The sequence below is a fragment of the Thalassophryne amazonica genome, chromosome 14, assembly GCF_902500255.1.
Source record: "Thalassophryne amazonica chromosome 14, fThaAma1.1, whole genome shotgun sequence".
NCBI lineage: Eukaryota > Metazoa > Chordata > Actinopteri > Batrachoidiformes > Batrachoididae > Thalassophryne > Thalassophryne amazonica.
In genome coordinates, this window is record NC_047116.1 from 94,636,543 (window position 1) to 94,663,114 (window position 26,572).

General features: G+C 39.7%; 4 protein-coding genes across 4 annotated transcripts; 2 read left to right on the forward strand and 2 right to left on the reverse strand.

The window, feature by feature from the left end:
- Positions 1 to 2,040: 2,040 nt before the first annotated feature.
- Positions 2,041 to 8,833, forward strand: ormdl1 (ORMDL sphingolipid biosynthesis regulator 1). The gene is made up of 4 exons (XM_034186899.1): positions 2,041 to 2,174; positions 4,845 to 5,024; positions 7,529 to 7,680; positions 8,047 to 8,833. Exons 2-4 carry the CDS (start codon positions 4,851 to 4,853, stop codon positions 8,180 to 8,182), a joined length of 462 nt encoding a protein of 153 aa, XP_034042790.1. The 5' UTR covers positions 2,041 to 2,174; positions 4,845 to 4,850; the 3' UTR covers positions 8,183 to 8,833.
- adat3 (adenosine deaminase tRNA specific 3) lies at positions 8,566 to 17,908 on the reverse strand. The gene is made up of 2 exons (XM_034186881.1): positions 17,843 to 17,908; positions 8,566 to 11,837 (listed from the first exon to the last, which is right to left on the reverse strand). Exons 1-2 carry the CDS (start codon positions 17,879 to 17,881, stop codon positions 10,791 to 10,793), a joined length of 1,086 nt encoding a protein of 361 aa, XP_034042772.1. The 5' UTR covers positions 17,882 to 17,908; the 3' UTR covers positions 8,566 to 10,790.
- Positions 14,741 to 17,917, reverse strand: alkbh6 (alkB homolog 6). The gene is made up of 2 exons (XM_034186895.1): positions 17,843 to 17,917; positions 14,741 to 15,691 (listed from the first exon to the last, which is right to left on the reverse strand). The coding sequence occupies exon 2, from the start codon at positions 15,684 to 15,686 to the stop codon at positions 14,982 to 14,984; it is 705 nt and encodes a 234-aa protein (XP_034042786.1). The 5' UTR covers positions 15,687 to 15,691; positions 17,843 to 17,917; the 3' UTR covers positions 14,741 to 14,981.
- Positions 17,918 to 18,881: 964 nt separating this feature from the next.
- Positions 18,882 to 25,243, forward strand: osgepl1 (O-sialoglycoprotein endopeptidase-like 1). The gene is made up of 7 exons (XM_034186877.1): positions 18,882 to 19,350; positions 20,645 to 21,032; positions 21,119 to 21,323; positions 22,647 to 22,795; positions 24,067 to 24,197; positions 24,280 to 24,351; positions 24,574 to 25,243. Exons 1-7 carry the CDS (start codon positions 19,178 to 19,180, stop codon positions 24,656 to 24,658), a joined length of 1,203 nt encoding a protein of 400 aa, XP_034042768.1. The 5' UTR covers positions 18,882 to 19,177; the 3' UTR covers positions 24,659 to 25,243.
- Positions 25,244 to 26,572: the final 1,329 nt, after the last annotated feature.

The following is a 26,572-nucleotide window of genomic DNA, read 5'->3' on the forward strand; positions in this document are numbered from 1 at the left end:
AGTGGACTGACATGAATCATGGCTCCCACACGAGAGATGTCAATTGAAACAAAGGAGAGGATTATCAAACTCTTAAAAGAGGGTAAATCATCACGCAATGTTGCAAAAGATGTTGGGTGTTCATAGTTAGCTGTGTCTAAACTCTGGACCAAATACAAACAACATGGGAAGGCTGTTAAAGGCAAACATACTGGTAGACCAAGGAAGACATCAAAGCGTCAAGACAGAAAACTTAAAGCAATATGTCTCAAAAATCAAAAATGCACAACAAAATAAATGAGGAACGAATGGGAGGAAACTGGAGTCAACGTCTGTGACTGAACTGTAAGAACCCGCCTAAAGGAAATGGGATTTACATACAGAAAAGCTAAACGAAAGCCATCATTAACACCTAAACAGAAAAAACAAGGATACAATGCACTAAGGAAAAGCAATCGTGGACTGTGGATGACTGGATGAAAGTCATATTCAGTGATGAATCTCAAATCTGCATTGGGCAAGGTGATGATGCTGGAACTTTTGTTTGGTGCCTTTCCAATGAGATTTATAAAGATGACTGCCTGAAGAGAACATCTAAATTTCCACAGTCATTGATGATATGGGGCTGCATGTCAGGTAAAGGCACTGGGGAGATGGCTGTCATTACATCATCAATAAATGCACAAGTTTACGTTGATATTTTGGACACTTTTCTTATCCCATCAATTGAAAGGATGTTTGGGGATGATGAAATCATTTTTCAACATGATAATGCATCTTGCCATAGAGCAAAAACTGTGAAAACATTCCTTGCAAAAAGACACATAGGGTCAATGTCATGGCCTGCAAATAGTCCGGATCTTAACCCAATTGAAAGTCTTTGGTGGAAGTTGAAGAAAATGGTCCATGACAAGGCTCCAACCTTCAAAGCTGATCTGGCAACAGCAATCAGAGAAAGTTGGAGCCAGATTGATGAAGAGGACTGTTTGTCACTCATTAAGTCCATGACTCAGAGACTGCAAGCTGTTATAAAAGCCAGAGGTGGGGCAACAAAATACTAGTGATGTGTTGGAGCGTTCTTTTGTTTTTCATGATTCCATAATTTATTCCTCAGAATTGAGTGATTCCATATTTTTTTCCCTCTGCTTGGTCTAAAAAAGTAACCGTTACTGACTGCCACAATTTTTTTTCCTGATTTCTTATAGTGTTTCTTAAAGCCAGAAAGTTGCCATTTGAAATGACTTTAGTTTTGTGTCATGTCTGTGATCTGCTTTTTTTCTACAAAAATAAACAACTGAATGAACATCCTCCGAGGCCGGTGATTCCATAATTTTTGCCAGGGGTTGTAATTTAGTTCGTTAGACACTTTTAGCACTTTGAACTTGAAATTTTTTTCCAAGGTTAAAAAAAAAATGTGGAATTGGAAAGTAGTGTTGGCAGAAGTTTGACGTATTAACTGGGGAGGTGGTGAGAATTAATAAATGCCTAATTTCAGATTTGTGTGTGTGTTGTCTGTAAGACGAACATTTGTTTGACGTGTTAATCAGTGACCGAGTCAAACCTGTAAGAAAAGCGATTAAACTACTGCACATGCGGCGTTTAATTACCACACAGAAATAAGACAGTAGACATGAGCCTTAACGCTAAATGACTACTGACCTGTAGGCGGTTTTACGATGATAAAAACATGTATTTTTCATCAAGAGTAAACGCCACACACTCTATGGTAAACACACGCCAACCGCGGCGGAAACGACGTAAAGTGCGCACCGTCTAACCGAATTCCTGATTGGCTAAAAGTCAGGTGTGGGGCGTGATCAGAAATACTGCTCGGGATAACCAGTAACTTTGCCCTCAGTACACTCTGGCAGGTAATCATTCTCAGTAATACTGTGAATGCTGTGTCTTTGTACAGCGTTATCATAACCACATTGGTTTCATTAAATGTCAACGAGTTTTTTTAAACATAAATAATCTAAAGGTTGCCTACATGATGTCGTTTAATGCGGCAAAGAATCTCCTGTGAGACTTTACTCGGGGAAAATACTGACCCACGCAGCACCTTTGAAGAACCCACGTCTCCTTCCATTCGGCTCAGGCTACGTTCTGTGCGAGTCAAGAAGGAGCTGGAGCGCAATATTTAGTTTTTTGTTTGTTTGTTTGTTTTTTAATATCTCCACTGGAATCTGCTGCCTGTAAGTTTGAAGCGCTACGCTATGTGTTTAATTTTGTACCGTGCATCCAGCCATTTCTTTTGAGTACTATATAATTTACGATACTGATTAGCTACGACCTGGTGGCTCAGGCTATGTCCTGAAATCGGAAGCATTTCGTCTGTTGTTTACAACTTACATTTCGCTAATAAGAACCAACGTAGACAATAAATGATAAATGACACAAATTTATGTGAATTCATAGAGAGGAGTTGTCTGTTTATTTTTAATTTGCTACCATTATTTATCCAAAGCATATAACCCCTTTTATTTTCTCTTAATTCCGTAATTTTTTAACGTTAATTTTACTGTCCTAGTGTATTTATAAATTGTTTAGGTTCTTGTTATTATACACACATTATTATTATTATTATTATTATTATTATTACTATAACTGCTTCTGTTTTGTCATTTGATTTTTAAATGGGTGGTAATGGAAATAAGTGTTTGTCACTTTCTTGTGTCATCCATGTATTTTTTTTTTTTTTTTTTTTTTGCATTTACTATAATATTATGTATTTACTTTGAACGTACTATATAAATTCCATCAATCAGTCGATGGTTTTCACGTCAACACATTTGTAACTAACGCAAAACCTGTAATGTTTATTTTACACCCCCCCCCCCCCCCTTTCTTTTTTATAATATCAGTGTCAATGATAAACCTAAACTTTGGCTCTGTCTGGTGTCCCACATGTAACAACTGGTTTCATGTTACACCCGAACCGTGTCGCTGTTAGATCACATATCTTAAACTGTGTGTTATTTTAAATAGGATTTAAAAACTGCACGACCCTTTTACTTCTCTCCATTCACACTGACATGTCAACATCTTTGTACAAAGCAGTGAAACTGACTTGTGTGTGTTGATGGTTATTGTTGTCTGATTTCTGGCAGCTGAAACGTGTGCCAGAGGGCAGACTTGCACAAGGAAGTTTGATATGCATCTGTGCTGCAGTGACTCAGAAGAATCCTTTGTTTTTTACAGTCTGCTCAATAACTGTTTTGACCGTCCAAGCTATTGCTGCAAAAACTTCCATGACAACACTGAAGGAGTTGTAGGGTTGTGTAGCTGTCAGTATAATACAGGTAAACCCTGTTAATTCGCGCAAGTTGGGGTCCACAAAATGGAACCGTGACTTAGCTGAAATTACGAGTTAATGAAGATGACCAATAAGAAAGTTAAAATCAGCTTCCGATTTCTTCATCTGAAGTGAGTTCAGGATCTTTTTCCTCCTCAGGCTGCTGCACTTCAGCGATGAGGGCTTCGTCAGTGTGTATGATTCTGTATGAGTCTAAGTTTTTCCATTTACGGATCTGAATGTGACCTTCCTCTTTAAGTTCTTTCCCACTGGTTCAGATTGGGCTGGAATTTATACACGCGCCTGAGGCCCACGTGTGCAAATTTATACTCTTGTCCAGTGAACAATGGACGTTCATGATTAAATTCTGGACTCGCACGCCATTCCAGCAGGGTTTGGTAAATTATCTGTATGTTAAAAGCCAAGTGGCCTCTGTGTACCTGTATGTGTGCATGTGTGTACCTTCGAACATGGACAGACTGGGGAGAGCTGACATTTGCTCTTTGGTGTGCTTATGTATTTTGGGTCAAGGATGACCGCTACCAGAATGGAACGTTGATAGGACTAATATTTTTGAAGAAATTACAGATATTATGTAACATGAGTGAACAATGGATGTTGATAATCACGTTCTGTACTCACACACCATTCCAAATCATTATAGAAACTTTGCATAATTTATTACCACCCTCAAAAATGTCAGCTACCTATTTTATAAACACTACCCAATCGAGAGCCGTTGATCCCCACGGGAACGCGGTAATTACTTACTTAATTAATTAAATCAGCTTATTAAGCACCAGATCACAACAAAAGCCGTATCAAGGCGCCTCACACAGAACAATTCAACGTAAAAATTTAAATAATAAAAAAAACAAATACATAATTAAAAACAGAAATAAAAGAATAAAACAGATAAAAAATAAAAAACTATTCATAAGAAAGAGAATAAAAATAGGTGTTAAGTCTTGACTTAAAAATGTCCACGGACTCCGACTGCCTCATGGTCGCAGGAAGACTGTTCCACGGGGTGGGTGCACAATAAGAAAAAGCTCTTTTGACCCACTGACTTCTTCACCCTGGGAACACAGAGAAGTCCCACATCCTGTGACCGCAAAGCCCGGGCCGGCACGTAGGGTTCCAGCAGATCAGCCAGATAAGACGGTGCCAGTCAATAACAAAACCTTAAAATCTGCCCTCACAGAGACAGGGAGCCAGTGTAAAGATGCCAAAATGGGTGTGATACGTTCAAACCTTCTGCTTCGTGTTTGGTCATGACAGTGTAATTCATGGTTAGCATTGCAAGCCTCTCCATTTATTTTTAACAAGGTGCACACGCACAACCCATGGTTTGGTACATGTAAAATATTATTTAGGTTTCACGGTTTATTGTTGCGCCCTCTGCTAATCATGGGATATTCTCAGGATGTAACCAAACAGCCAAAGCAACAATTCCCAGATGGCATTTTCAACAGATTAAAATTACTGACATTTTAATGAAGTTGTGAGTAGAACTGATATGTTGTGGGAAATAATCATGGTATTGTGGATTTGTTCTTTTTGTTCACAGACAAAAATGAATGTGGGAGTGGCGCACAGTGAGGTAAACCCAAATACCCGGGTCATGAACAGTCGAGGGATGTGGCTGACGTATGCCCTCGGTGTTGGAATGCTTCACATTGTGCTCTTGAGCATACCGTTCTTCAGTGTTCCTGTGGTGTGGACACTAACTAACGTCATACACAACTTTGTAAGTAACGTTCTAACTGTTGATGCTCTTCACCAAATCAAACTAAAAAAAAACATGGCTAAGTCTTTCAAAAAAAGAATTTTGTACTCTGACTCTGTCTTTCCAGCAGCATTCTGAATACTTAAAAAGACAGATGTACGTACAGTGCATCTGGAAAGTATTCACAACGCTTCACTTTTTCCACATTTTGTTATGTTACAGGCTTATTCCAAAATGAATGAAATACATTTTCCCTCAAACTTCTGCGCACAGTACCCCATAATGACAATGTGAAATTTTTTTTTTTTTTTTGCAGATTTATTAAAAATAAAAAATGAAGAAGTAGCATGTACATTTGTATTCACAGCCAAGTATTCAAGCTCAAAATTGAGCGCAGGTGCATCCTGTTCTCACTGATCATCTCAAGGCTGATCATTGATTGTGATGAATTATCGGCTCTCCTTTGGCAAACCGATATAGAGCATCAGTGTCCATGTAAAATAATGGTAATGTCCAGGGAACACCTGAGAATGTGATAATAATGTACGATATTGACAACACTTCCTAAACCGCTTTTAGGATTTTGCTGAAAGTTCAGGCAGTGGCAGCACACAGTGTGAAGATGTGCATGGTTCTCAAGACCAGGCACCTAAGTGGCTCTACGCTCCTATTTTACTCTTTCTTTTTAGATATTTAGATATACCTTTATATACTAGCATAGTTCCACCTTAGAATTTAAATATAATATATAAGATATACCTTACTGAATTTTCATGAATGAAAATAACTCCAGTACAAATTTTCAAAGGGAGCCCACTCATTCATTCTCTATACCCATTCACTCCAGTCAGGGGTCACTGGGGAGCTGGAGACTATCCCAGCAGTCATAGGGCGTGAGGCAGGGTACAGCCTGGACAGGACATCAATCTATCGTAGGGACACATAGAGACAGACAAATACATTCACACACACTAGACAGTTAAAGTGTTCAATTCACTGAAGCTGTGTCTTTGGAAGAGGCAGAAAGCCGAAGCACCCAGAGGGAAGCCAAGCAAACATGAGGAGAACGTGCAAACTCTACACAGAAAGGGCCAGGTGGGAAGTGATCCCAGGTCCAGTATATCATACATGCAAGCAACTAGTTTGGCAGAAAGGAGGGTACGCGTATCATTTTGTGAGCTTGATCACTTTATGTATATATTTGGTATAGACAGAAATAGTTGGTGCAGTGCTCACATTCAGGCACACCTTCAGTCTCGTACATTCACACCTGGAAGGTGTGCAGTATAACCACAATCTAATCTGGGTCTCCGCGCAACAGGGACCAAAGCGAAGCAATCACAAACAATGAGCTCTCAGTCCTGGGCAATGCTCTAATCATTAACTAACTCTGTTAGTTAATGATTTTTGGGTTCACTGTGCAATTGTCTAGTCATTACAGTATTACTTACCATTTCATGTTTTTTGTTGTTGTTGTTATTGTGACTTGTATTTTGATGCAACTTATACACTGAAAAAAAATCACACATTTGTTAATAAATATATTTATGATGACTTTATATCCTTAAATTTATATACTTTATATAAAACTTTATACAGGAATCAAAGCACAAAACTCCAATAAAAAAAGAAGCTACGTACGTTGTTCTTTCATGAATGCAGCCTGTTAAAAACCAGCCTTCAGTGATGTGGCTGTGCAGTGCAGCTTTTCTGTATGTTTCCTCAAAAGCCGCACTGATAAATCTGCTGTGCGCCCTGTTGACAAATAGATAAAAACTCTTATGGAATCCGATAAAAATCGGCCCAATAAGTCAGTTAAACTTGATTTGCTTAAAAAAAAAAAATGTCTCCTGTGGCTTTGTGTGCGAGATGGAGCGAGCAGCCAATGTTTGTTCAGCACACAGAGTTGTGTACTTTTTGCTTCAAGAAGATGAAGAGTCGTTTTCTGTAATGATTAAAGATCATCTGTAAGGTTAATAAGTGTTTACTTTCTTAGATTAAGGCAGGCTGTAAGTTGGAATAAGCGAGTGACACATACACACACATATTCTCATTCTGCAGTTCATATTTTTTCATATCTCACAAAGAACGCTGGTCTACAGCCAAAATACCTCTGAAATGAATATAGCCAAATTTTTGAATGAATTCATTTTTATTCTGCACACACACACACGTACTTAACAAAAGAATCTCTCATAAAACAAAAACATTTTTTTTACTAATTTTGTACCACTGAGAATGAAAATGTTTGTTGTTGTTGACTGGCTCTAGTTTTCATGATGTGCTACTAACGTTTTGCTAATTTTTAAAGTGTTACAAAAAGAGAACAGGTGAAATATTATATAAACCATCAGAGAAACGCAGTGATTTTATATCACCTGCTTTCTGTCAGAGGTTTTGCAGAATATTTGTGACGCCGTACAGCCAAAAAACACCAGGACAAACAGATGCATATTTTCTTGTGCATTTCCATCGCTGTGTGTAGAACATGCAGGGTGTTCTTCAGCCCTCTGATGTCTTTGCAGGGGATGTATGTCTTTATGCATGCAGTGAAAGGAACACCCTTTGAGACACCTGACCAAGGAAAAGCCAGACTCCTCACACACTGGGAACAGCTCGACTACGGCGTGCAGTTCACTTCATCTCGGAAGTTCTTCACTATCTCTCCAATCATTCTGTATGTGGACTGTATATTATTAAAAGTCCTTAAACATAAACAACATATTTGTGCAGTCTTTTTGGGCAGCACAGAGTTCACTGTGTGTCTATATAGGTAAAGTGCAGTTTGAGGCACAATAATGAGATCCATCAGCTGATTTTAAAGTAAATTGGGAGTAGCACATCCATCTTAAATTATGGTGCACTGTGATGCAGTTGGAGTGAGCTTTCTTTTTCTGTTATCAGGTGAGAGGATGTGATTGATGTTAGGAATGTATTTTTTTTCTATTAAAGTACAGATTACTGAAAGTGTAAATGACAGTGAAACTCTTTATGCTGTCTTCCTACTTTGTTTTGGAGTTAACCTTATTAATTTTGTTTACAGATACTTCCTGGCAAGCTTCTACACAAAGTACGACATGACGCACTTTGTCATAAACACAGCCTCGCTTCTCAGCGTTTTGATCCCCAAGCTGCCACAGCTACACGGCGTGAGACTTTTCGGCATCAACAAGTATTAGGTTGTGATGAAATGCCATTCCTCCTAAATAGAGCAGATAACCCCACATCATCTGTACTGCTGTGGTCTTACAGTTTGTATAAACATCAGTTGTTTCAATATATGAGATCTGAAATGAACCCGGCGGGGAGAAAAGGTTTGGTTTGTGGAGGACAGGATGCTATATGCATTACTAACTTATGTGAATATGTAATGTTGTGATTTTGGCCTGCATGGACCTGGGCTGGCCCAGGCTTCAGTGGTGATGCTTTGGGTTGAGGTTATTTCTGTTATTTTCAAGCTACATGGTGATATAAAATGTTTGGTGAGTGGTCGTGAAGTTGTAACCACAAATTTCCAGAATGTATTTTTCAGCGATGTTTGCTTCCCAAATTAATGATGCTGAGTGAAGAATGAAATGACACCCCCCCCCTTTCTGATATTTGCATGATTTCTTCAGTATGTGAACCATTACTCATTTAGTCGATTTATGGCAGACATTTTCCTTGAGTTTTGTCCTGTGTGTAGAAAGGAAATTGACAGATGTACAGTAAGTCTTCACATTATATTCATGTAACTTTAGATGATCATCTTTTGCTTTGAGCAAAGCAGCAAGTTCTGCTTTGTGTGGCTGTAGCTTATAAATACACTTTGTTTCTAATCTTATTAAAAATCTTTGTGCCCTGAAAGCGCTGCTTCACTTGGGTATCGTTTCCCTTCAGATGGAAGGAACAGAGACGAACTAAAGTTAAGGCAAATACAGAGAAAGAAGAAACAGAACTATTAGTTAATTATTTGCTTTATGCAAGAAATGCACGGGTCGGAGTATTTTAACTATGGATGAGTAAAACTAACGCAGCATGTTTACATTCATTGAAATGTGTGTGACGCTTTTCATTTATGTGTATATACACAAATATTGACTCATACATGATTAATGTGCATTAACAATGATGAGTATTGTTATAATTATTATTACTATTGCATTTATTATTTTGCAAACTATCAGGAAGCATTATCACAAGCCATTAGGGGTCAGTTTTGTGATGTCATGTTCACATTGTCAGTAGCTGAGGAACAACCTAAATTGACCTTGTGTTGTAGGGACTCATCTGCCAGAACTTTTGGTAGAATTTTTGATATAAATATTTTTATGTTTTGTCTACACAATCACAAAGGAGTAAATGGACAAACTAAAAATTGTATTAATATATTCTAATATATTACATAAATCATCACTTTTGCAGTTGGTGTTTAAAAAAGAAAAAAAAATGGAATTATGATAGAAAACATAATAAAAATGCTGGTTTTGCTTAATAGCTGCATCGGCATATGGAGTGTAACAACGAATATAACTGTTGATTCTGTTAATGATTAAGAGATTTAATAGGTTCTGCAGACAATTCTCAGGTACAAAGTTAGGACAGCCAGGTTCTACTCTAGGTGGCGCTACTCTCCCTCAATCTCTGAATGCTGGACTGCTATTCACTAGGTTTGGATCCTACGAGCGTCTTATTAAAATTTGTTTTAGTACATTTAAAAAAAATCATAACATGCATACAAAATATAATGCAGTTCTTACTGAAACCAGAAGATGGCAGTAATGCAACATAAATGAGTCCAAATTCTCACTGGAGAACTGGAAGGTGTTTCTTTTTATTTGATGTGATCTTAAAAGACAGTCTTGCAGTTGCTGCACAAACACAGCAGCCTACATATTCAGTAAACTACATGTATACAGCTCTGATTTCATTCCAGTGAATTCTGGCAAAGATGAGAGGTGTGGAATGGGTGTTGGCTCAGGATGTGCAGTTCAGCATTTTTAGGTACCTTTTTGGTGAAGGAAGGTTTGTTGACATTGATTTTATGAATGAATGCTGTGATGTTTGTGGAATCAAAGGGTGCAGGTGATTAACATCCCCCACTGTGTGCTCAGATTATCACCCACAGCCATGATCCTTTAAAATACCCTAAAATTCTAATTACTATCCACATCTATGGTTACCCAGCCTCTGCTCTTATTTACTCTCTTATACCTGAGCTCATAACCCTCCAACTCAAAATCCATCCCTTTTTTCCATGTTGATCCGTGTTTCCAACATGGCAATTCTGTTGAATGGTTGTGAAAATTTGTGTAAATATTCTTTACAATATGTAAGAGTTTTACACATAACAAAGCTGTAATGTGTCAGGACGTTGCTGATCAAAGGACAAAGTCTGCATACAGGCTTCTGCTGTTGAAGTGAATAATTGATCATTTTCCCTTCAATGTTCTGATTGTACTGTTCAGCACCACTCAGTTAACAGATTAAAAGACTGTACGTTTAATTTAGATAATAAACGCTAGTGGACAAAAACATAATTCCTTTTTAATAAAAAAATCTATGTTGTAAAGTCATTCTGCCCCCCCCCCCCCCCCCCCAAAAAAAATAAAGGAATCACTGAAACCCAAGGTTGGCGTGACATTCATGCCAATGGGTGTATGTAAATTTCTGACCACACCTGTAGGTACACGCTCTTAATGTACCAATCAAAACATGAATAAAATATTTTAACATAAAAACTTTAAAATGCCATTTCCTTGTAGATAAAGTTGTGATGACAGAATTAGCTGGTTCCAGACCCACTGGTCAGACATGACATTGTGTTAAATCTCCTCGTTTTTCTCTGAACCCCGTCAGAGCTTCACATTGTTGACTTAAAACTCCTCTGAAAACTGCAAAGCGATGGTTCAAATCTTTCTGAGTGTGAATTTTATATTTGGTCCCTAAAGCTCCATCAGCGGAGGCGGCGCCGTAGAAGACGCGGCCTATCCGGGAGTGGACCAGCGCCATAGCACACATGACACAAGGCTCTCTGGTCACATAGAGGTCATACCCGGTACATATATACGGCTGAGTGCCCGAGTCCGATACGCCGCTGGATGGCGTAAAGCGGCAGGCGGGGTATCTGTCGAAACAGAAACACCCTCCATTCTGACTCCGAGACACGAGGTCAATGCAGACCATGACCGCGTGATGAAGCGGATGGTCGCCTCGACAGTCGTGACCCACTGCCATAATTCTCTCCACTGTTGGGTCGACCACAACGGCCCCCACCGCCTCCATTCCCAACTCCTTCCCTGCTGCAGCAGCAGTCGCCGCAGTCTGCATGTAAAAGTGCATCCTGGCTTTCTGTGCGGGGCTGAAGAGCGCCCCCATCAGGGCCACAGTCACCTGCTTGTCTTCGTGAAAGGCCGTGGGCCAGTGTTTGCTCGCCAGCTCAAACTGGGGTCGGGTCAACGGAGGACGAGCAGGGACGCGGACCACAAAAGGCTTCCCTAAGCTGTCACGTCGGAGTCCATCTGCGGGCAACAGCGAGTCGATGCTGATACCGTTAGTGTCCGACGTCTCGCCCGCGAGGCACAGCAGGACCTCCAGAGGGTGAGGGCTGTCCTTGTCCTTGCACGGCCGCACCCTCTTGACGTGCTGCAGGCCGGGCAGCGGGTAGAGGCTGTTGAGCTGGCTGACCAGTCGAGACGTCTCCTTCTTGTTGATGATGGGTGCTGCAATCACGGCCGTCAGCTCCACGTCTTGTGACTGCTCATCTGACAGCACGGGATAAGCCGCCCAGGAGTTGGTGTCAAACTCCGAGACTTTCTGCCGTTTTGCTTGCGGCTCCATTTTTCTGGTGTCCTCCTGTGAAACACGGGTTCATACCAACATGAAACAAAGTCAGCATATTTACAGGACAGCACAAGATTAAATTTTTGTCAAACTAATACTGTATTTTCCGGAGTATACGTTGCAGGGTTTTTGTTTTTTTTTTGTTTTTGTTTTTTTTACTAGTTTGGGAGGTTCTGCAACTTACACTCCAGTATGACTTATATACCAAAGATCACACGTGGTATAAATAATGATTATTACAATTTCTGCATATACATACAGGAGTTTCACAGGAATCAAAGCACTAAACAAAATAAACTATAATAAAAAAAATGGCAATTATATCAAGTAAACAACAATGCACAATTAAAGAGCTCATAATACAGAAAGGAAAGCTGTGATTTATACTCCAGTGCAACATCCACAACACCATAGCCACGCAGTGAACCCCCTCCGAGTCCCTCTCCGTAGCCTAATGTGCTGCTCTTAAAAACTGTTAACGACACGTCGAGACGATGGAGCCCAAACAGGCTGTGATTGGTCCACCAACTACATAATTTCTGGAATCTCAGAAATCTTTAAAAATCACCGACTTTCACCACCGTAGTGGCATCATGGTTTAGTAGGCCAGTCTTCATGAAAAATGTCATGCCCCCTACTGTTCCAGCGATGAATTGCACTGTGACACCCACCAATGCATTAACACAGAGAAAGAACTTCAAGAAGTTCATGACTGCTTTGAAGCGAGTTACAGAGCAGTAAAAGCATAAAAAGGCCTTCATACTCTGGTGCAACTAACATGAGTATTTTCTTCAAGAGACATTTTTACCAAGTGCAACTTATACTCCGGAAAATACGGTAACTGTACAAATCCTTTACTCTGGCTGATAACTCTTTATGGAGGTGTCATGCTGCATTACACAATCAGAACGTAGGCTTTAGGTCCTTTTTTTTAATCTTATAAACTGTTTCAGATGGACAGCCATGATCTTTACAAAAGAGAACAATAACACAAAGATTTTACATTAAGGAAATCCATATACATTCACAATCAATCAACAATGACAATAGTTTGATTTCTATGGTGGTGAAACAAGGACCGCTGTTAAATATCAGTTCATACACATAAACCTGGTGCCGTTTGATTTAAAGGGGCCACACTGTTTTTTTTTTCTTTTAAAAAGTTTCATTTACTATTCAGTTAAATATGGTTTGGATATTTCACCCATATTGGCCTCTCTTCATTGGCTTCCTGTTAATTCTAGAATAGAATTTAAAATTCTTCTTCTTACTTATAAGGTTTTGAATAATCAGGTCCCATCTTATCTTAGGGACCTCATAGTACCATATCACCCCAATAGAGCGCTTCACCCTCAGACTGCAGGCTTACTTGTAGTTCCTAGGGTTTGTAAGAGTAGAATGGGAGGCAGAGCCTTCAGCTTTCAGGCTCCTCTCCTGTGGAACCAGCTCCCAATTCAGATCAGGGAGACAGACACCCTCTCTACTTTTAAGATTAGGCTGAAAACTTTCCTTTTTGCTAAAGCTTATAGTTAGGGCTGGATCAGGTGACCCTGAACCATCCCTTAGTTATGCTGCTATAGACTTAGACTGCTGGGGGGTTCCCATGATGCACTGAGGGTTTCTTTCTTTTTGCTGTTTGCACCACTCTGCATTTAATCATTGGTGATTGATCTCTGCTGTCTTCCACAGCATGTCTTTTTCCTGGTTCTCTCCCCTCAGCCCCAACCAGTCCCAGCAGAAGACTGCCCCTCCCTGAGCCTGGTTCTGCTGGAGGTTTCTTCCTGTTAAAAGGGAGTTTTTCCTTACCACTGTCGCCAAGTGCTTGCTCACAGGGAGTCGTTTTGACCGTTGGGGTTTTTCCGTAATTATTGTATGGCTTTTGCCTTACAATATAAAGAGCCTTGGGGCAACTGTTGTGATTTGGCACTATATAAATAAAATTGATTTGATTTGGATTTCATTTAAACTTAAATGTCCAACAACACTGACTGCATATGGAAACAGTTTTAGATTTCTGTGTCATACGTCCATATTTTAGTTCGTTTAATCTATAAAGGCACCTTGACACTTGCACAAATTTGATTTGTGTACTGCCACACAATTCATTGTGCCAACGCTTCCTGCTTTGTCCCACTTGACCCCACAGTATATAAAATAAACATTCCGTAGCCAATGGTGCATTTGCTCTCAGAACTTCTGAATCACAGAGAAATTATCTACAGGTTTCAGCTGCAGGTTGTCTCAAGCGCGTCATGCAGTGGAGAACGCATCTAGAATCGTCTCAAAGGTAATTATTTACAATATATACACACACACACACACACATATACTGTAATGGATTGGTGAAACAGCTGCATTTTCATTCCTTCTTATGAGTTAGATGATGTATCTGTAAAGTTCCGTTTATTATAAATGTAACACTCCTTCATAATCTAATTTCAGGTTCAGATGCACAGCCTGTCAATGATACACATTGACACGCAGTGTTTCCAAATACGTTGCACAATGTTCACGACTAGTTCACGCCAAGTGGCACAAAATGTACACGTGCTAGAAATCTTGAACATTTCAAAATTTTCTTTGGGGACTGGCTGCGCACAGTTTACATCAAGTTTGCGTGCCAGCACAGGGATCAAATTTAAACAAGTGTCAAGGTACATTAAGACTCAAACCCAAAGCACTGGTTCAGTGTCTACAGGCTACTATTTTATTGTGTCATATCAGTTTTTAAGACAACAGGTGACAGATATTTGCCAAAAAGGTGCACAGTACACATCCTTTCAAACAGCAAGCTTTTGGTGCTAATCATGTATATTTTAATGTTAATCTACAAAATAATTCAGGACAACAGTTAATAAGGCTATGAAGATGAGTCTTTGACCCCCTACCCACCCACATCCCCAACTATCCAAGAGATTAATTGATAATGAAAATTTCCAAATGTAGTCTTATTTGTACTTAAGATCTTTAGAATAACTACAAATGTCTCCACAACAAAATGCTGCTGCAGAAATTTTCAAACACAAGAAGTGGAATTTAAAAGACAGAAATCCAGTACAAATTATAATCTGCTTCTTTGCCTGAATGGAAATTAGTCTTCACTGTGAATCGCAGGAGGCAAAGTCCAAGTCCATCATGTAAACATACAGGTTTATCTTATTTCTTTCCCAGCACCAGCTTTGCTCTCATGACTCTGGGCACGTGTCGTATGGTCAGTGACACTCTGGTTCCTCGGTCCAGCGTCTCTCCTGGCTGAGCCCCAGCAGCAGGCAGGTTCAGCACCTTGTCCGTCAGCGTGTCCTGGCTGCAGGCCTGGATGCCATGGAGGTGGTGTGTATACATTTCATCCTGCAAAACCAGAAGACTGCGCGGCTTCACCAGCAGGGAGAAGCGGTAGCGGCTCTCCTCTGTCTGCGGTAAGGCTGTGTCCAGGCTGCTGATGGGCGTGTAGAAGTCGAGCAGCGTGTGAGAGCCCAGGCTGATGGTGGTGACAGTCGGGTGGTACAGTGGACCGTCTTCGTGAGGCATAATCCCCTCACCTTGCTTGTATTCATTCACCAACACATGATTAGCCGTTTTCCCACTGAACGCACCGAGAGAGGAAATTTTGTCACAGTACTGTTGTAGCCAATCAGGAATCTTCTCTGGGATCATGCCTTTGGGATGTGGAACGCCTCCCCAGTTCTGAAGCCTTCTACCTGACAGCTGAGTCCATTTGGGTCTTGGACACTTGTAGACCTGCTGCAGAAGGTAGGTCTCTTCATCTTCTGTTATGAAACCCGGGATGTAATACACTGTGGGCGGAGCTTCATTTATGACAAACTGCTTCAAGTCCTCCACAATACAAGTTGGATGTTCCATGCCTCCTTGAACATGAAACAAATACCCAATAAGATATTACTCAGCTATTAAACATGTTATTACAACTTCTACAGAACACCATGAAAACATTTAAATTAACAACTTTTATCTTTTTTTTAACACTTAAATATGTTTGGCACAACAGATGTTTTGAGCCTAAATTAACTAAAGTAGTTGATATATGATTGGTAGAAATGACAACCTTTCTTGACCCAGACTGAGACAACTGAACTTTTCCATTTTTTACCATTTAAGTCATAATAAGGATTTCACTGAGCACCACAATAGTTTTGTTTATTACTATTCCAGATTCCCAATCTCAAAATTCACTTTGCCTAGAAACATCTTAGGATTTTGACCCACGTGGGGTAAAAATCCAAAGACAAGACGCCATGACACACTTTCTCCGGGGCTGCCATCAATGACGCAGGGGGGCTTTTTTTAACCCCCAAATTGCAAACTTAGTATCAGAGTTCCCAAGTTTTTAAGTTGCTTGCAATAAAGAATCATGGGTCACAGGTTGTGAGGGGCTTGTTTTTGTTTTTTTTTTAATATACAGTAGCTTGATTGATAATCTTGACAAAGTGATTTTGTTTTTTCCCACGCATGGATGATGCTGAATCATTCCGTGCCAAATAATCAAATCTGTAACTTTCCACTACTCCTCAGAATATTTCAAAGAAATATATAAATACATATGTACGTCACTCACTCTCGTAAAAGAAGCAGATCCTATCATCCTTAAAAAATGAGCTCAAACAGACAATTTTCCAGTTTTTGGTGGTGGTTTAAATTTTTTCCATTTTTGTGCCCCTGAGGTGAAATGTTATGTTCAGCACACCATATAAAAACACAAAATCTTAAAAAACTGGAAACTCATCGGATTGACCTGAAATTTTCAAGATGCTTTTTTTTTTTAACCCGATAGACTGACATATATTTTTCAGAATATTCTTGGACGAAGTAGTGAAAGATGTCTGATGAAGTGACATGGAATGACCCTGTTGTACTTTGCCCTCCAACAAACTCCAAGTAATTTCTGACTGCTACATATTAAACAAATGAACAATAAGGGTGTAAATGCTAAAGTAATATTGGGCTTGTTTTTGAAGCTGTAGTTGCCGATTTGTCTCAAAATATCTGGCATCACTGGTTAGCCTCAGCATCATGGAGCTGAAGAAACACAGTAGACCTTGAACTGCGAATGAAAGCACCAAAAAAACAAATATATAAAACCAAAAAACTGAAGCAGAGAGAAAGCGAAGGACAAAGCTACTCAACAGGTGAGGAGAGAAGAAGTGGGGATAAAGAATGGACATACGTATTTCACACAAATGTTTTTCTGGATATTTGCTGCACAGGTACACTCACACTGGTCGGCTCTGACAGATTTCTAACATTAGTTACAGTAGTTGTTTGCTTTGCCAAAATGAGTCAGTGGGGAGACAAACGTTTTATCACACTCTGAACATGTATTTTTCCCCAAGTTCAAATTTTTGCTCCGTGCACGTTCTCTTTCATGCTGCGTGAAATATCCCACAAAGTCAAGCTACTTATTTGCCATAGAATCCACCAAACTAAATACTTTACCAGCAATAAAATTAGCTCTAATTTTGTGATATACTACATAAATAATGCAATTATAATATATTTTACTGGAAAGTACAGTTTGTCAATTTTGAAGAAAAAAAAAACTGAAGGTGACATGTTTTAAGGCAACAGATCGTTTTTATAGACCATATAAAAATATTTTTTAAATAACGATGCATCCACAAAATGTCTCAGATATATTTTTACCCAGAACTTTAAAGTGTTTTTAAGATACCTGATGGCCTACGCAGGTGTATAACACGACCCCTTTAAATCCTGGACGACCACGTGATCCAAAGCACTTCCGTGTTCGTTCACAGCAGCTTTAGCATTTAGCTTCACCGACAGTCCGGACACATAAACATTTCGACAGTTTGAGTATCATATTAAATATAAATATGACCGATTACAAACTGACGAAAATATTTTGAACTGTGCCTTCAAGAACTGGAAGATTTGGTGGTGACCATTTTACTATTAAGCTACTGTGCACCAGAGCCACACATAATCATACCGTGACCTAAAAAAAAAAAAAAAAAGAAAGTTATGCGTATCAGTTACTGTACCTTTTTGTTTAAGAAGAGTTTAGAAATCCATGTTTCCATGTGTCTGAAAAGAAACCGTGAAACAAACTGCAAAACAACACAGCGCCACCTACTGTACAGGAAGCCTATCCTAAAGGCAAAAAACATATATATATATGCATTTGTGTGATGTGGGCCATTTTATGAAAGTTCTCTTTTGAAAATGTTATATTTGTATTTGTTAACTATTTAAATTCTTGTAGAGACCATTTCTTTATTATGCATTTTCTGATCATTTATATGACATTTCAAAATGCAAGTAGCAATGAGATTTTAAATTATTTTATGTCCGACTTTAATTTCCACCTTTATACTCTTAAATCTTCCCCAAATGGAAACAAGTTGAAAATCAATAACATATATAATTGTTTTGATTTGTCACTTTGAAGGGCTTTTCTTTTCCGTTTTATTTATTTTCTTATAACTCAGTGGATTTTGTTTGAATTTCTATATTTAGCGTTAAATTGTTGTTTTGTGTGGTCACCTGGCACTTTTTTGTATTTATTTTTGCTTTTGTAAATGTCAGCATGTTCCTTTTAAATAAATAAATAGTTCAAATAAGAAAATGTAGATGAAATTCAATTTCTCTAAATGTCAACCGACATCACAATTGACTGACTTTTATTCGTATAAACAAAGTAAATATTAACACAAATAGGTATTTTAAATATAACACAATTATATTGAATACAGAGGGTAAGACAAAAAGTGCTTCCTTTGTGGCCCAACAGTAACAGTGATTATGCAAAACACACACACACACACACACACACACACACACACACACACACACACACACACACACACACACACACACACACACACACACACACACACACACACACACACACACACACACACAAACAAAGAATAACAAAACAAAGAAACAAAAATCCTTTGGTTAAATCTTGCAATATATACACGATTCCAACTCCCTACTGATTGGTGGCGGTATTGCACCGTTTGCATACTTGCAACCACCATTAAAATAATAATAAGAAGAAGGGGGTGGAGCAAGCACAAAAGCTGTTACCGAATTTTTGTTTTTTAAGTGTTTTTGCCGTTTTCTCTGTTAACGTGTTGTTACTAAAATATCTGGATTTTTTTTTTTTTTTATATACATATTGCAGCGGTTTTTCCTCCAGCCGTATGGTTAGCACCTAGCATGTTGCGAACTTTGTTTGTAGACGGAATTATTAACCTGCGACACCGTTTGACCGCCTCGAGTTTTTAAAAAAAAAATTAACATCAGTGAAAACTTTACTGACTTGTTACTCTGTTTATTGACGAAGCTGATGTCTGAACTACGCTTGAACTATGCTGTCTTCCAGAGTAGTGAGTTTGCGGCGGTGTTGGTTAGGTAAAGGCTTTGGCTCCCGGCTGGTTCTGGGCGTAGAGACGAGCTGTGATGATACCGGAGCCGCTGTGGTCGACGAGGTCGGATCGGTCCTGGGAGAGTCGCTGCATTCTCAGAAAGAAGTCCATCTTAGGTGGGTTCCAGTCAGCTTTGGGACCGTCAGCACCACCACATTGGAGTTTAAAGGCCACAGTCAAGCGGGGACTGGGCTGGACAGTGGACCCATGTGTCTTCTGGCAAACTCTGAAATATTCACAGAAGTCCTTCTCTTTGCTTCTCCTCCGTGAAGCTGTGTTAATTGGTTGAGCACCAGCTAAAGGTTTCTCCCGTCACAGCCATAGAAGCCTATAACGCCTTCAGAGGTGTTATGTGTGTCTTGGTGGTTTTCCTCACTTGTCTTATTGTTCACTCACAGTTTTTGAAAACAGTTATAATTATACAATTATGGCATCTGAAAATAATGTGATATTTTTGTTACAGAAGCAAAATCACACAAAAAGGGTCTATGTCCAAAATACTTATAGATCTGCATCTAATGAATATTTTCATACTTGATTAGTAGATTGATTATTTTCTTGATTAGTTGTTAGCTATGTAAATGTCCAAAAAGGGGTGCAAAATATCAATCAGTGCTGTAGAAGGATTGGGGCGGTGTCCAATGTTTTATAAATGTATTGGACCGTTGTGGTGAAGAAGCTGCGCCAGAAAGCGAGGCTCTTAATTTAACAGTAGATTTACTCTCCTACTTCACCATGGTCATGAATTTTAGGTAATGATCAAAAGAATAAGGTTGCAAATACAAGCGACAGAAATGAGATTCTTCCTTCATGTATCTGGGTTTACACTCCTGGACAGGGTGAGATGTTTCACTGTCCAGGAGGGAGTCTGAGTACAGTCAGTGCTTCTTTATGCTGAAAGGAGCCAGCTGAAGTGTTTCATGCGCTTGGTTTGGATGCCCCCTGGTCATCTCCTTAGGTAGGTCTTCCATGGACGTCCAATTCAGAGGAGGCTCCAGGGACGACCCAGGACATGTTGGAGGGATTATATTTCCCAGATGGCTTGGGAAGGCCTTGGGATCCCACTGGGAAGAGTTGGAGGACTTGGCAGAGGATAGGGAAGTGTGGGATGAGCTGTTTAGTCTGCCTCCACCATGACCCTAAGCAGCACAAAATGACTGAATGTTTTCCATGAAGCCTTCATACATCTCATTTTGTTCACAGTTCAAAGATATTCAGTTTACAACCAGATAAGAGTGAAGCAGCTCATAAAATAAACCAGAAAAGATTCACATTTAAGAAGCTGAAGTTAAAAAAGTAAATATTTTTTAAAATAGTTGTCGATTTCATTTACTAGTTGATGAATCATTGTAACTGTACCTTTCATAGTATTTATTATTATTTTAATGTTTTCTTGTTTGAATGCTGCAGAACCGGTGGCATCATTCCTGCAGTGGCCCAGAAACTCCACATGGAGAACATTTCGCGGGTAGTCCAGGAGGCTTTGGAGAGGAGCGGTGTGAGCGAACACCAGCTCTCAGCTGTGGCCACCACAGTGATGCCAGGCTTGGCCCTGAGCTTGGGGATTGGTGTGGACTTCAGTCTGAACTTTGTTAGGCAGCACAACAAGCCCTTCATCCCCATCCACCACATGGAAGCTCACGCCTTGACCATCCGCATGCTCCAGCCTGTCCCCTTCCCATTTCTGGTTCTCCTCATTTCTGGAGGGCACTGTCTTCTCGCTGTGGCCCGAGGAGTCAGTGACTTCCTGCTGCTTGGTCATTCGCTGGATTCAGCGCCAGGGGACATCTTGGATAAAGTAAGACCTTCAGAGTGGTTGTGGATATTATTCTGTGACTTCAACATCATTATCCAACCAATTGTTGTTTATATGTGGATTCACAGGTGGCGAGACGTTTGTCCCTCATAAAGCACCCACAGTGTTCCACACTAAGTGGAGGTCAAGCGATAGAACTTCTTGCAAAGGATGGCGACAGGACAAAGTTTCCCCTCACGACACCTTTGGGGCAAATTTATGACTGCTGCTTTTCTTTTGCTGGCTTACAGAGTCAGGTTACACGGTTAATCAGGAATAAAGAGGCTGAAGAAGGTAAGAGGAGTAAAAAGTTGACATTCTACTGTATATTAAAAAGGAAGTGGTCTCTGTATGTCTGCGCATGTGTACCTTAGATCAGGAAGAAACTGGGGAGAGCTGGCATTTGCCGTTTGGTATGTTTATGTATTTTGGGTCGAGGATAGATGTTGATATATCACCATTAATTAGTCCCTGGTAACCAGATGAGGTCTGAACAAAGGAATTATCTCAACCTTGCCAGTTGTAAAACATGATATCAACTAAATGTGCCAAATTAATAAAATAATTCACAAAACTTTTATTTTAATTTCTTGCACTATCAGTTAAAATCATTATAGAAACTACATAATTTATTACCAGCCTTGAAAAATGTCAGCTACCTTTTTTATAAACACGACCCAATCTAGAGCCTGTGGATCCCCACGTGCAACATGCTAGTTTAAGTTCATTTTAATATTAATATATCTTTATTGTCACTGTACTATAAGCACAATGAAATAAAAAAAGTCTCAGCTCCATGTGCATATACACATTAATAAATACCAATCTGAAACTAAATGATTAAAAGTTTAAAAACTAATTGTAATACTAAATGAGTAGATGTTTTAAAGCCAATCACACCCAACATCAGCTGAATAAAAGGAATTATTTCACATTTGCTTTAAGTGTACACATGGCTCTAGCATAAATAAACATTTTTCAATCTGTTCTTGTTTTCAACGTCTTGTACCGTTTGCCTGATGGCAGTGGTTCAAACAGGTATCATTAAACTGTCAATGGGTTTGGGTTTGGAGAGTTTAATGATAAATATCTTCTCAAACAGATAAACTATGTTGAGCAGTTAACTCAGTGGGATTAAGAGTTGTCCCAGTCCAAATGATAAATGGACTGCATTTATATAGCGCTTCTCCATCTGCATCAGACGCTCAAAGCGCTTTACACATCAATGCCTCACATTCACCCCGATGTCAGGGTGCTGCCATACAAGGTCCTCACTACACACCAGGAGCAACTAAGGGATTAAGGACCTTGCCCAAGGGCCCTTAATGATTTTCCAGTCAGGCTGGGATTTGAACCGAGGCTCCTCTGATCTCAAGCCCAACACTTTAAGCTCTAGACCATCACCTCCCCGTCCACCCAGTTGTAAATGGGTACCAACCTTGGCTGGGGAAGTAACCAGTTTCCATCTGGTATCCCATCCAGAAGGACCTGGAGACGGTCATCCGCTTCATGCAAGTTAATCCTACTGATGGGCCTCAGGACTTATTTACGGAAGATATCTAAATAAAATCTCCAGGTATGCTGATGATCCTTCTTTGTATTGTTCAATCCCTCTAGGTGTAGAAAAAGGGACACTTTTATCATGTGTGAACGACATTGCAGCTGCTATACAGCACACAGTTGCCTGTCATCTTGCCAAGCGCACTCATCGTGCCATCTTGTTCTGTAAGCAGAATTACCTGCTGCCATCATGCAGTCCCACCTTGGTGAGTGGATTATTCCAGTCTTTGTTTTTATGTCACTGGACATATATTTACTTTTTCCACTGGCATTAAAGGAGAAGCATGCATCATTTGGCACACAAATTAAATCAGCGGATTATTGATTAAGGGCGCAAACAACAGCACGGACTAACAGGTTAATTATTGTTATTATATGGTGCAAAAATATTAGGGGCGATCAATTATCAGTGCCGATTATCATCCAGGCCGATATACTCGTATATGTGTTACGGTTTGAATGATTATCGACCTGGCCGATTGTTGGTGCAGATAATTAGGCGACCCCAGTGTAGCTCCCAGCTAAGAGGGGAAGTGCTCATTCTGTATGAACGAGCTCCTCAGAAGTCACTCAGTGGACAGCATCACCAGGGGAGGACAGCTCCCTAAGGTAAACGGCTAACTCTGTAATTGGTTGTCTTAATAATTTTATTTATGTTCATAAGTATAAAGATGCACATATTTATCTTGGCATGCAAAGTGTCTGTGCAACTGGAGACTTTTGAAATTTTAGCTCATTCAGTGGTGACAAGAAGCAGTGTTTGCTTAGTTCTTTTTGCCCAGCTCAGTCATATTAATTGGTGGTGTTTGTGTTTTGAATCAATAATGCAACAATTAATTTTCTGTCCTGAGTGAAACGTAGAGCTGCAACTAAGGATTATTTACCGAATTGGTTCTTCAATCAATTAGTTGTGTTACATGAAGCTCAAGATGATGCCTACAAATGTCTTGTTTTGTCCACAAAATAAACCAGAAAATATTAAGAAACTGAAGTCAAAGAACTTGGATAAAATAGATGTTTAATGATTAATTGTAGCAACCTGAGTGAAAAGACCCTAATACATCTTGAAATAGAGCAGAGATTGAACAATGTCGAGCTTCTCCTTTAACCTCCTGGTCCTGTTTTTTTTTTCTTTTTCTTTTATTGTTTTTAAACAAACTATTTGATGAAAATAGTTTTTTAAACGTGTGTTTTGTCTGTGTGCGCGTGCACACTGCCACGTCAATAACACGACGAGCTGGTTTGTTTACATTTTAGCATAAAGCTCTTAGCTTCCCCCTTGTCCACACACCGCTGTCCGAAAACCAAAGTTTTAGCAACATTCACAAGTTTGCTCACTGGAGAAAAATGTCTTTTCGTGGTAACATTTCAAATGCCTTCAGTTGAAACGTGAGTAAACAGAGACCATTTCAGTTATAACAGCGTGAATCTAAAAGGAAGTTTGAATCTTTGATCACAAAAATGTTTTCTTTGCCAGGTTGTGTCTGGTGGAGTTGCTAGCAATCAGTACATCCGCAAGGCTTTAACTATTATCACTGAGACCACGGGATTACAACTGCTTTGTCCTCCAGCCAGGTTGTGCATGGACAATGGAGTGATGATTGCATGGTGAGGACAGTGTTTGGACCATCAGCACAACCAATCAGATTTGACATCCTGTGGAGTCTGGTCATCTTTTTTCTTTGATTAGGAATGGTGTGGAGCGTCTAAAAGAAGGGGCGGGGATCCTGCCTCCACACGTGGATGTGCGATATGAGCCAAAGTAAGTCGGCAGTGGGGAAAAAAACAAACTGACTGGTTCTATTCTCAAACTCCAACATATATATATATATATATATATATATATATATATATATATATATATATATATATATATATATATATATATATATATATATATATATATAGTTGATAACGTGGTTGTTATAACACTGACAAAAGCTCTTATCAACATGTGTTACCGACGTACTGAATATTGTTTTAGGGCGCCGCTGGGTGTGGACATAACAGCCGAGGTGAGAGCCGCAGCAATCAGACCGCCTTCAATCAAGATGAAGATAACAAACTGAGGAAAACCTGCTTCATCACTCAGAGATGCTCAGAGAGTATAACTGCGGTAAAATACCACAGTGTAATCTACGCTGCACTGTTTAGGAGCGTCAACTACAGGTCACTGCTGAGAGAGCTGGATGTTCAGAGAGCTGGATCAAAGCATATACGTAGAAAGTTGACTGAAAGCGAAAAGTGTTGTTGGAATATGTGCACAAGCAACAGGGACGAGCGCAGCCTTGAGAGGATGTCGAGCAAAGCTGATTCAATAACATGGAGGAGCTTCGCAAGGGGTGGACTGAGGCTGGAGTCAGAGCATCAAGAGCCGCCACGTACAGACTGGCTGCAAGTGCTATGAGTGAAGTATGAATTATTCTAATATTTTGTGATGCACATATTTTGTTTTTTGGGCTGTAGGCCATAATTATCAAAGTTAAAGTTAAAAAAGCTTTAAACCTTCTAGAATGCATAAAATGCTCACTTTCTGAAATACATGACAAAAAAAAAATCCACTTCTCATGGCATTTAAATTTTTTTTTGAGATGCACCTACAGTATATATAGTGCAGCAGATAACAGAATATTTACAGGGGAATCCTTCAAATGCCGATACAAGCACCAGATTTGGCAAATGTACACCTTAGATATTACTGTTTTGAAAAAACAACGACCACTTGAATTTTCAATAGGTGGCCACGTAGGGGTTAATTGAAGAATTACAGTGAGGAAAATAAGTATTTGAACACCCTGCAATTTTGCAAGTTCTCCCACTTAGAAATCATGGAGGGGTCTGAAATTTTCATCTTAGGTTCATGTCCACTGTGAGAGACATAATCTAAAAAAAAAAAAAAAATCCGGAAATCACAATGTATGATTTTTTTTAATAATTTATTTGTATGTTACTGCTGAAAATAAGTATTTGAACACCTGTGAAAATCAATGTTAATATTTGGTACAGTAGCCTTTGTTTGCAATTACAGAGGTCAAATGTTTCCTGTAGTTTTTCACCAGGTTTGCACACTGCAGCAGGGATTTTGGGGCAACTGTTTGTTGTGATTTGGCGCTATATAAATAAAATAAATTAAAATAATTTTGGTCCACTCCTCCATACAGATCTTCTCTAGATCTTTCAGGTTTGGAGTTTCAGCTCCCTCCAAAGATTTTCTGTTGAGTTCAGGTCTGGAGGTTGACCAGGCCACTCCAGGACCTTGAAATGCTTCTTACGGAGCCCCTCCTTAGTTGCCCTGGCTGTGTTTGGGGTCATAGTCATGCTGGAAGACCCAGCCATGACCCATCTTCAATGCTCTTACTGAGGGAAGGAGGTTGTTTGCCAAAATCTCACAATACATGACCCCATCCATCCTCCCTTCAATACGATGCAGTCGTCCTGTCCCCTTTGCAGAAGAGCACCCCCAGAGTATGATGTTTCCACCCCCATGCTTCACGGTTGGGATGGTTTTCTTGGGGTTGTTCTCATCCTCTAAACATGGTAAGTGGAGTTGATTCCAAAAAGCTCTATTCTGGTCTCATCTGACCACATGACCTTCCATGCCTCCTCTGGATCATCCAGATGGTCACTGGTGAACTTCAAACGGGCCTGGACATGTGCTGGCTTGAGCAGGGGGACCTTGCTGCCCTGCAGGATTTTAAACCATGACAACATCATGTGTTACTAATGTAATCTTTGTGACTGTGGTCCCAGCTCTCTTCAGGTCATTGACCAGGTCCTCCTGTGTAGTTCTGAGCTTTCTCAGAATCATCCTTACCCCACAAAGTGAGATCTTGCATGGAATCCCAGACCGAGGGAGACTGACAGTCATCTTGTGTTTCTTCCACTTTCTAATAAATAATCATAACAGTTGTTGTCTTCTACCAAGCTTCTTGCCTGTTGTCCTGTAGTCCATCCCAGCCTTGTGCAGGTCTACAGTTTTGTCC